This window comes from Vitis vinifera, chromosome 8 (genome assembly GCF_030704535.1).
Source record: "Vitis vinifera cultivar Pinot Noir 40024 chromosome 8, ASM3070453v1".
Taxonomy (NCBI): Eukaryota; Viridiplantae; Streptophyta; class Magnoliopsida; order Vitales; family Vitaceae; genus Vitis; species Vitis vinifera.
In genome coordinates this window covers 19,774,769-19,785,072 of record NC_081812.1, presented here as the reverse complement: position 1 = coordinate 19,785,072, position 10,304 = coordinate 19,774,769, and the positions used below count along the sequence as shown (strand labels likewise).

Here is a 10,304-nt window from a genome sequence, read left to right as displayed (position 1 = left end):
CATTATAGACAATTTATATTTTTTTCCATTATTGTTTTTATCTTCATTTTATTTGTATTTCTATATGCATCAAAACACAATATTTTAAATTACCAAATTCATTTATATTCAAAAGGAAATATGAACGAAAATAAAATATTAATTATTACTCCTTATTCTCTCATACCAAAAGAGCCTGTATTTAATGCATGGATGTAGAGTTATCTCATCTGAATAATTTTTTTATAGTATAGTCTTCATATATACCTAGAGTCAATTTTATATATTCTTCTATTTAAACCTTCATTTTTAATTGATAAATAAAAATTCAATTGTAGGATAAAAAATTATTACGAGAGAATTGAATAGGCATTAAAGGTGAAATTTTTATTTCTTTCAGTTTTTTCATATGAAAATAATTATAAAATAAGCTTTACAATTATGTGTATTCGGTTTCTTTCTTTATAATTTAGTATTTATCTTTTTAATATACGTGATTAAAAAGTCAATCTTCACGTTCTAAATTCATTAAGCATAAAAAGATAAAGTTTTTTTTCCTTGCTATTTTAAATAAAAAAACATTAATGGTTTATATCTCCAGAGGTTTTTTTTATAAAGGCAAAAAAAATAAAGATTTATTTGGTAACTATTTTTAAATTTTAAAAAATAGTTTTTAAGAATAATTTTTGAAAATTGTTATCCGATATTTTGTAAAACAAAAATATGTTTGAAAACTTAAAATATTTTTAATATTTTTAAATGTTAGTGTTTTATTTTTAATTATTTTACATGTTTATAATTATTTTTTAAAATAATTCTCATAAAATAAGTTAAAATAATAAAAAAAAACAGTTAAAAAAAATTATTTGAAAACACGAAATTTTATATTTTTAATAGAAAACAAAAAACTGTTATTGAAAATAAAAAACAAATTTTGATTGTCAAATGTTTCTTTTTTTTTTTTGTAAAAAACAAAAAATTATTATTGAATATAATTACCAAACAAACCCTCTAAATATTGGACATAGAAGCAAAATTTTTTAGTTAAGGCTAAAATGAAATTTTATTGAATTTTCCTTCTCTCTCTCAATATATATATATATATATTAATCATGAAATTCAATAAAGTTAATTTAGACTCAGTGAGAAAGAAGTCCTGGTTTTGTGGGTTGTTTAGATGGTAAAAGTCTACCTGAAAATTTTCCATATTAATGAAGGAGTAATTTTTCTATTTAAGCATGGGTGTATGCCTATATCAATCAGTGCCGCTCAATCCACTTTCATCCAAGCAAAAGCTAGCTGTCAGAACTAAGATCGAGTGATGGAAACTCGAGTTCTTCTCTTCTTGACTCTGGTTTCCGTTTCTTTCGTATGTATGTTTTTATTGATGATTCAGTCTCATCTCTGATTGTTGAATCTTCAAACAATGCATACACTTTAATTTATTACTGGAAATTCTTGTTTTCTTTCAGGGGTTCATTCAGCCACGTTCACTTTCAAAAATCAGTGCCCGTACACGGTCTGGCCAGCAACTTTAACCGGTGCCGGCTCACAGTTATCATCGACGGGATTCGAGTTAGCATCGGGAGCTTCATCTTCTCTTGACGTTCCCGCTCCATGGTCCGGTCGATTCTGGGCCAGAACCCTTTGCTCCACGGACTCTACCGGAAAATTTGCTTGCGCCACCGCAGACTGTGCCTCTAATCAAGTGTCATGCAACGGAGCCGGTGCAATCCCACCGGCCTCCCTAATAGAGTTAACTATCGCACCTAATGGCGGACAAGACTTTTACGACGTGAGTCTGGTGGACGGATTCAACTTACCGCTTTCAGTGACCCCACAAGGTGGGTCTGGGGATTGCAATACCACAAGTTGCCCGGCAAATGTGAACTCTGCTTGCCCGTCGGACCTGGCTATGAAGGGGTCAGATGGGAGTGTGATTGGTTGTAAGAGTGCGTGTTTGGTCTTTAATCAGCCACAGTACTGTTGCACCGGCCAATATGCTACGCCGGAGACTTGCCTGCCCACCGACTATTCTCGGTTTTTCAAGAGTCAGTGCAGCCAGGCTTATAGTTATGCTTATGATGACAAATCCAGCACTTTTACCTGCTTTGGTGGGCCTAATTACCTTATCACGTTCTGTCCGTGACGTGTACAAGCTCAGATCACTTATCACAAAAAATAATTACTTGCCTTCGGTAGATATAAAATATCTTCTCGTGCTGGTCTTCTATTAATTTATAGTGTTTCAAATTACTTAAATTCATATACATTAACACATAATGCGGTTTTATAACTTCTAAATTTTAAAACCACGTTGAGAGCATTTGGTATTGATTTTAAAATACATTTTTTTTATCCTTTTAATATTTAAATTATAAAATTTTTTAAGTGTTAAAAATAATAAAAATACTTTATAAAATTATTATTAAACTTTGACAATAATTCTATAAAATATTTTTAAGCTAAAAAATATATTTGAAAACAAAATGGTTATTTAGTAAAATTTATAAAACAATTCTAAAAATTTTAAAAATTACTTATAATATTAAAAAAAAATCATTTAATTTGATAAGTGATCATCCTAAAAATATTTTTAATGAAAATACTTATATTAAAAACTCATTAAATGAAAACACCGTAAAATGCACTTTTATGAAATGTTTTTATACTTTAATAAGATTATCATTTAAAAGTCAAAACACAATTCATATTTAAGAAAAAAAAAAACGAAAACCATGTTTTTTTTGCAAAACACGATATAAAAATAGATTTTGTCAATGATAAAATTTTCAATGTCACGATTATATGTATTTTTAATTAAAACATTTTTAAAAAACAATTTTAAAACATAAATTTTAATAGTAATTACTTTTAGTTTATTAATTATTATTATTATTGCAATAATTAAATGTAGAAAGTAAACATTATTCTAAAATATACTCTAAATTACAATGAAAAGTCATATTCAACATGAAACCTTATTTTACAAACAGTTCTAAAAAATTTAGGGTCAATTCATAATGATTTTTTAAAACAGCTTTATATTATATATAAAAAAATACAAAAAATACAATTGACAACCAAAAAATATTTTATATTTTATATTTTCAATAATAGAAAATAAAGTGTTTTTAGATAATATTTTAAAATTATTTTTACTTATTTTTTTATGACTATTTTAAGAAATAATACAGACATGTAAAATAATTAAAAATAAAACATTATATATAAAAATTATTTTTAAAATATACTTAAAAATATTAAAAATATATTAAAAATATTTTAAGTTTCTAAACAAACTTTTATTTATAAAAATTTAAAAACAATTTTCAAATACTATTTTTTAAATTATAATTATTTTCCAAAATAGTTATCAAACACACTCATTATCTCATTACCATTTTAAATTTGATGGTCAAAGTCAACAATAATCTTTAATCGTACTATTTATATTTGGAATGAGAAGTTATACTTAATTACGACACCAAACCACGATACTTATTTTTGCCAATTTATATTTAGTTGTTATAATTAAAGACAATGTCTATCTCTCCGGATTTGTGTTTTATAATGTTTTGTTATTAATTTTGTAGTATACAATTTTTCGTTAAGTTTTTGAGGTTCTTTCTAACAAAAAGACATTTTTTAATATTTAGTAAAGGTAGTTTTTAATAGCAGTCAGTCTTAGAAGAAAAGTTTAATAAAATAAATAAATAAAATTTATGTAGCAAAATAAATATAGTACACTTTATATTTAATTATTTTTCATATTTATATACTTTTTTTAAATGAATTTCAGAAAATTAATAGAAACAGTTAAAAATAATTAAAATATATTTAAAAAATACATATTTTTTGAACAAATTTTCAAAAATATATTTCATGTCAAAAAATTACCAAACCTGTTTTCAAATTTAAAAAATAATTTTCTATTTTTAATTATAAAATATTAAACCACTTTTAAAACAATTCCCAAAAGAAGCTCTTAGTTTTCATGAGTTATGATGACTTTATTTTCTTTATTTACATCTCTCTTTTTTCATCCTGTCTAAAACTTCTCCATGCCATAGACGTAGTCATTCCTTACAATTTACCTATTTGTACAAGTTATGGCCACTTTCATGCAAGGGGAAAACAAATTCTTGATGGTGATTTAGCCCAAAATCTCTATCATTTGATTGGGTATTTTTATTAGGGTCAGCTTGTTTGATGTTGCTGTTAGGAAGCATGAATTGAGAAACTTTATTGTGCTTAAAAATTATATTTGACCATGAATTCCTTTTTGGCCTAAAAATTAAACAACCTTAGTTGTGATTGTGAGTTACAAAAAGGAAAAGTAATCGAGAAAAGGGAATATTTGGGGCAAAACCAAAGTAGTCTTCGTTTTGTAAAGGAAACCTTGTGTTTTAGCGCAGCCAGTAGTTTGCGGGTGCATGGAGCCAGCATAGAGCAGGTACGCTGCCAAGGGGCCCGAAAAAGGAAAATAGAAAACTTTTAGTATCATGTCATTAATTGCATAATTTTCCCATAATAATTATTTTAATCCTTTGATGAGATGTCCTTAAGGAAATAATTGGGATTTTAGAGAAATGATAAAAATATCAGTAATTACGAATATATTGGTACTTCGATTTATGAATATATAGAAAATATGTCGACATAAAAATTAATAAAATTTTTATAAAATTATATAAAAAATAAAAATAGATATTTTAAAGTTATTTTTAATATATATATATATATATATATATATATATATATAATTTTTTATATTTGATAATAATATCTTTTATATAGATAAAAATATAAATTTTATGAATGTATATTTATTATTAAATTGTATTATAGATTATTTTATAATATTATTATGATAATATGTCTAATTTTAAAATATATTTAATATTAAAATTATAATCCATTTTAATTTAAATGTATTAAATGATATCAATAAATAATAATATATGTATAATTTTTTTAATATTTATTTTTATTATATTTAATAAATATATAAATTATGTAAAAAGAAAAATTATGATTTTATATTTTTGGTAATAAATTAAAACAAATATAAAAATAAAATAATTATAATTTATTTATTTAATAAAAAAATAAAAAAATCATTGAAATATTAATAAAATATCCAGAAATATCAATTGAAACAGGAAAAAAATTGAAAAATTGATAAAATATCGGTAAAATATATGAAAATATTGGTTGACAGATATATCTTCCTGAATTTTTTGTATCGGTATCACGGTATATTACGGATGTATCCACGATATCTCTAGATATTTTAATCTTGCTTACTTGGGAGAGTTTATTTTAAAACTAAAAAATGTATACGCATTTACGTGTCAAGAAACAGCTCCTCACCTGGAAATACATAGTGCATAGCTAGTCAGCCACACATCAATCATTTTTAAGCACGTCTTTAGAGGGGAAAGCCAAGGCGGAGCAATGGCACCCAAAGCACTCTTCAACCTTCTCCTCATCTTCCTTGTGATCACAGGTCTGTTTGTCCATTTCCATGTAAGATTAGTCTTGTGATAAATTTGTTTAACAAAACGACCAATTATGTGATTGTAGGCGGAAGTTCAGTGCAGTATTTCTACTACCTGAATCAATGCCCTTACACAGTGTGGCTTGCTGCAAGCCCCGGTATTGGCGATTTGATGCCGGAAAGGCCACCTTACACTCTGTACATCTTCCCCACACCAGATCAGTGGAACGGCAGCATTTGGGCCCGGACCAAGTGCTCCACCGACGCTTCACTGCATTTCTCGTGCGAAACCGGAGATTGCGGGTCCGGCACAATCGATTGCCAATCTCCACCTCCCAAATACCCTGTCACCCTACTCAATTTCGACATCGACCAATCAGTGGTCTCCTACGAAGTAAGCTTGAACCACGGATACAATGATGTCCCGGTTCGGATCGAACCGATTGGTGGGACTCTAGAGGGGCGCTCTGACAAATGCCCCACGGTTGACTGCATCCAGGATCTTAGCAACGTGTGTCCGTCTACGTTGGTGGCCAAGAACAAGGACGGTTGGGCCGTGGGGTGCTTTAGCCCATGTGATGCATTCAAGGATCCCCAATTCTGTTGCACCGGAAACTTCAGTGGGCAGGCATGCCAGCCCAATGAATACTCCAAGCGTTTTAAGGAACTGTGCGGCCTGGCCCACACTTACCCAGCTGATAAAACCCCTGAAATTTATCGCTGCAAAGATGCTGCTACCTACAATATAACCTTTTGTCCTTGAATTACCCATCATGTTCGACTTGTTAATATCGTGATTGTGATCCATCGTATATTTTAAATAATGGGGGTACTTCAGTCATCCACTTGCTTTCATCCTTGGAGGTAATGTTTGGAACTTAGATGCTTGAAGCCATATTTAATCATCCATACCATTACCGTACCACACATTACTTTAACAGCAAAAGCAGCTTGAACTGAAGGTTAAGGAGGATGCTGGTGGGCATGAGTGCTGACTTAATGATTCATTTATCCTTATGATTTATGCTTTATGGGGTCAACCGAGAGTTGACTCTTGATTGGCAAACAAATAAAATAAATAGATGCTTTCTGGTTTTCCTTTCAAGCATTTGAAAAGCAAAATTTTTGTGAGTGAAACGACATTCTTAATGAGCCAAAATTTATAAACTCAAAACAGAGCATAAGCAATGCTACCAATATTATTTTCTTTCTGTATCAATAATTTGGATTTTATAACTGATAAGACTGAGACAATATAATTTTTAAACGTAATTTTTTTTTTGTATTTTAAATTTTTTCTTAAAATTTTCCTTTATATTATTGCTATGTTTAATTCCCAAAAAATATGAGAGAAAAAAAAGTATAGAGGAAAAGTATAAATAAATAAATAAAATTTTAAAAAAATAAAAAATAAATTTAAAATCAATAAATTATTTCATATGCTATTTCAAACTTATTTCTCATTTTTTTTTCTCTTCTATGTAAAAGTTAAATAATTTTAAAATGTATAAATTTTTATCTAATTTTAATTATATTTGATTTTCATTTTTTTTTATGTTGAAACAAAACATGAGAAAATTATTTTTTTAATATTTTTTTATTTTCTTAATATTTTTTAGGAACCAAACATGACCTAAATATAACAAAATTCATCAATAAAAATGTAATGTGATTCTGTGAAGCAAACATAAAGGAATTCCCATTCTTATTACATATTGAAGATAATGAATTGGTCACATTCTTCTTACACATATACTAAAAAAAATCAGTTTATCAAGATAAATATTATTAAACATATGCTCAGAGTAAAATCAATTGGTCATAATCAATATGGGTTTTCAGTAAGATGCATTTCATTTAAAATTAAAACTGTCATCGGTAATTAAACTAATATCAATGGAGCAATCCCTTTAATCCCAAATTTTTATTTATTTTTATTTTTATTTTTATCATAATATTGAGATGAATTCTATAAGGAGTATTATTGGTGATGATAACTGTGGAATTCCAACATCAAAACAATCACTTTCCTCCATTTTTAGAATACGCCGTTACCCCCATGATTGAAGTTTTAACCCTTCTCATGTTTCAGCTTTTCCATATCTACTAGACAAAGTTGCAGCCATCTACCCTACTTGGACATAGTTTAGGAACTTAGAAAACGGGACCCGATTCGTTGCCCATTCCATTTAGCTGCATTGGCAAGAAATATTTGCCACTCGCCTCCCCCTCCATGCTCTGTTGGAAGCCGCCTTAGTATGCACGGTGACAAGCTTAATTACAAAAATATTTTGGGATGACAAAAATAGGATGAACCCTTAATCTTTCCAAAAGAAGTTTTCAAATATTATTATACTCATTTTTAAAAACCTAGGTTCTTTAAGTCAATTAAATTATTCAATATTATGAAACTGCCTAATCCAGATAAAATTCCACTTTTAAGGCAAAATATAACATAACTTTATTCAGTATGCATATTTCGTGTAGTCGAGGAACAAACTTTCATTTATAAGAATTTGGAAATATATAGCCCTATGTATCTTGTTTGTGGGGCTAGCTGTAAAATAAGTAGGAGCCCGATGATATTAATGTTATTTAAGTAGTAAATTATTTTCCATTTAAAGAAATTTTCATGCGTTACAGTTACAAATTTTTTGGTCCTAGGTTTCAGGTTGTGGAAATTAATGCAGTTGGTGTACTTTTAACATGGATGGTGCGCATTTTAAGAGGGAATCGACTCCTACTTGTGACTATGTACCATGTTTAGTGAGAATGTCATTGTCGTATTTATTTTGTTTTCAGTGGATATCATCAGAAGCCCCGAGTGTTTGTACATGTCACAAACTCGAAGATAGGATTCAATGGAAGCAAAGGCTCTCTTCACCCTTCTTCTCCTCTCATTGCTGAGCATAGGTTAATTTTACGTTACGTTGTCTTCATTTTATAATCAATGCACCATGATATACACTGTTGGATGCTGGCTCTCCAGAAAATATCATTTATGATGATAAATTATCTAATTTGATGGTATTTTGGATTTGTTTTTCAGATGGATATTCGGTGACTTTCAACTACTTGAACCAATGCGTCCACTCGGTGTGGATTGCTGCCAGCCCCGGAATTGGAGTCACCATGCCTGAGTATGGACCTGATACGCTCACGATATTCGACACTCCAGATGCATGGAGTGGCATGATTTGGGTTAGGACCCAGTGCACCACCAGTGCCTCAAACTGGAACCGGCCAAACCGAATGCCAAGACCCACCGCCGACTTATCCGGTGACCCTACTGCACTTCACCATTGACCACTCGTTGGTCTCCTATGAAGTGAGCTTGAACCACGGCTACAATGATGTCCCGGTTCGGATCCAGCCGGACGGTGGGACTCTGGTGGGTGGGTCAAGGGCATGTCCTGTTGTTGACTGCATCCAGGATCTTAGCAATGTATGTCCGTCCACTTTGGTGGCGAAGAACAAGGCGGGGTGGGCGGTTGGGTGCTTTAGCCCATGTGACGCATTCAAGGATCCCAAATATTGTTGCACCGGAAGTTATACCGGACCACAATGTCTACCCAATGAGTACTCCGAGACCTTCAAGCAGTTGTGCAACCTAGCCCATGCTTATCCGGGTGATAAGGAACCACCTTTTTACGAGTGTAATGGAGCTAAGTGTCACGGACTTAGTCGTTCACTAAGCTCGTGCGGCACTTAGACAAGCCAAGACGCTTGATCTTGCTAAGTCAGCCTTGCTCCCCAATGCTTAGCTTGCTCAGCTAAGACACTCGCGACTTAAAAGCTTAAGAAGCTTGGTAGGCAACTCTTGAAAGAATGGAAGCTTTCACTAACTCAAGGAAACCTTTACAAGTGCTTGGATGCTCACTTGCTTGGTGCCTTGGCCAAATGAGGCCCTCACCTATTTATAGGCACCAATGGAACTCTCTGGAACCTTGGAGGGTTCCTTACATCTCAAGACTATTCTAGAATGTCCTACATCATTCTAGTTACAAGCCTATATACAAGTATATACAAGAGTCTTCTAGACTTCTCTAGAAAGCCCCGGACTCCTCTTGTGCCTTCCACCATAGTGTAGAATTGTGTGGACTCCTCCAGACTTCTCTAGAACCTTCCATACTCTTCCCATTCTAGGAGTCTCCAGAAGCTTCCTGGCCCTATATAAGGCCATGGGGAGGCTCATTTGGGTCAGCTTGTGACACTCTCCCCCACCTATGCCGCAGACGTCCTCGTCGCGCCTTCTGCCCGGAACCGCTCGATCTGTTCCTGGAACTGCCATAGTGCCTCTGCTGGCTCCCAGCTAGCCTCACTTTCTGGTAGTCCTTTCCATTTCACTAAGTATTCCGTAGCAGGAGGTACCCCTCGTCTCCTGATGACCCGGTCTGCGAGGATGAGTTCTACCTCTTTATCATAGGAGGTCACGACCGCTGTAGGTGCCCTCTTGGACAACCCTCGGCTTGGATTATCCTTGTCTCCATGATAGGGCTTTAAGTAGCTGGCATGGAAGACAGGATGAATCTTCAACCTCGGGGGCAGCTCGACTTTATAGGACACCTTGCCGACCTTCCCAAGTATGGGGAAGGGTCCTTCATACCTTCTCACAAGGCCCTTGTGCACCGGCCTTAGGGACTTGAATTGTTGAGGAAGGAGCTTGACAAGCACCATGTCTCCGACCTTATACTCCGTGTGTCGTCGCTTCTTGTCAGCCCACTTCTTCATTTTCTTAGCGGCCTTGTCCAAGTATGAGCGTGCTATATCAGCTTGCTCGTGCCACCCTTTTGCGAACTTGAAGGCCGCTGGACTTCTCCCC

General features: G+C 32.3%; 2 protein-coding genes and 1 pseudogene across 2 annotated transcripts; all 3 read left to right on the top strand.

Moving 5' to 3' along the window:
• Positions 1–1,242: 1,242 nt before the first annotated feature.
• On the top strand, positions 1,243–2,170 carry LOC100265945 (thaumatin-like protein 1). The gene is made up of 2 exons (XM_002265816.4): positions 1,243–1,352; positions 1,452–2,170. The coding sequence occupies exons 1-2, from the start codon at positions 1,301–1,303 to the stop codon at positions 2,126–2,128; spliced, it is 729 nt and encodes a 242-aa protein (XP_002265852.1). The 5' UTR covers positions 1,243–1,300; the 3' UTR covers positions 2,129–2,170.
• Positions 2,171–5,370: 3,200 nt separating this feature from the next.
• LOC100248638 (thaumatin-like protein 1b) lies at positions 5,371–6,323 on the top strand. Its single transcript, XM_002265565.4, has 2 exons — positions 5,371–5,491; positions 5,569–6,323. Exons 1-2 carry the CDS (start codon positions 5,440–5,442, stop codon positions 6,243–6,245), a joined length of 729 nt encoding a protein of 242 aa, XP_002265601.1. The 5' UTR covers positions 5,371–5,439; the 3' UTR covers positions 6,246–6,323.
• Positions 6,324–8,504: 2,181 nt separating this feature from the next.
• On the top strand, positions 8,505–9,572 carry LOC100853377 (thaumatin-like protein 1; annotated as a pseudogene).
• The last annotated feature ends 732 nt before the right edge of the window (positions 9,573–10,304 follow it).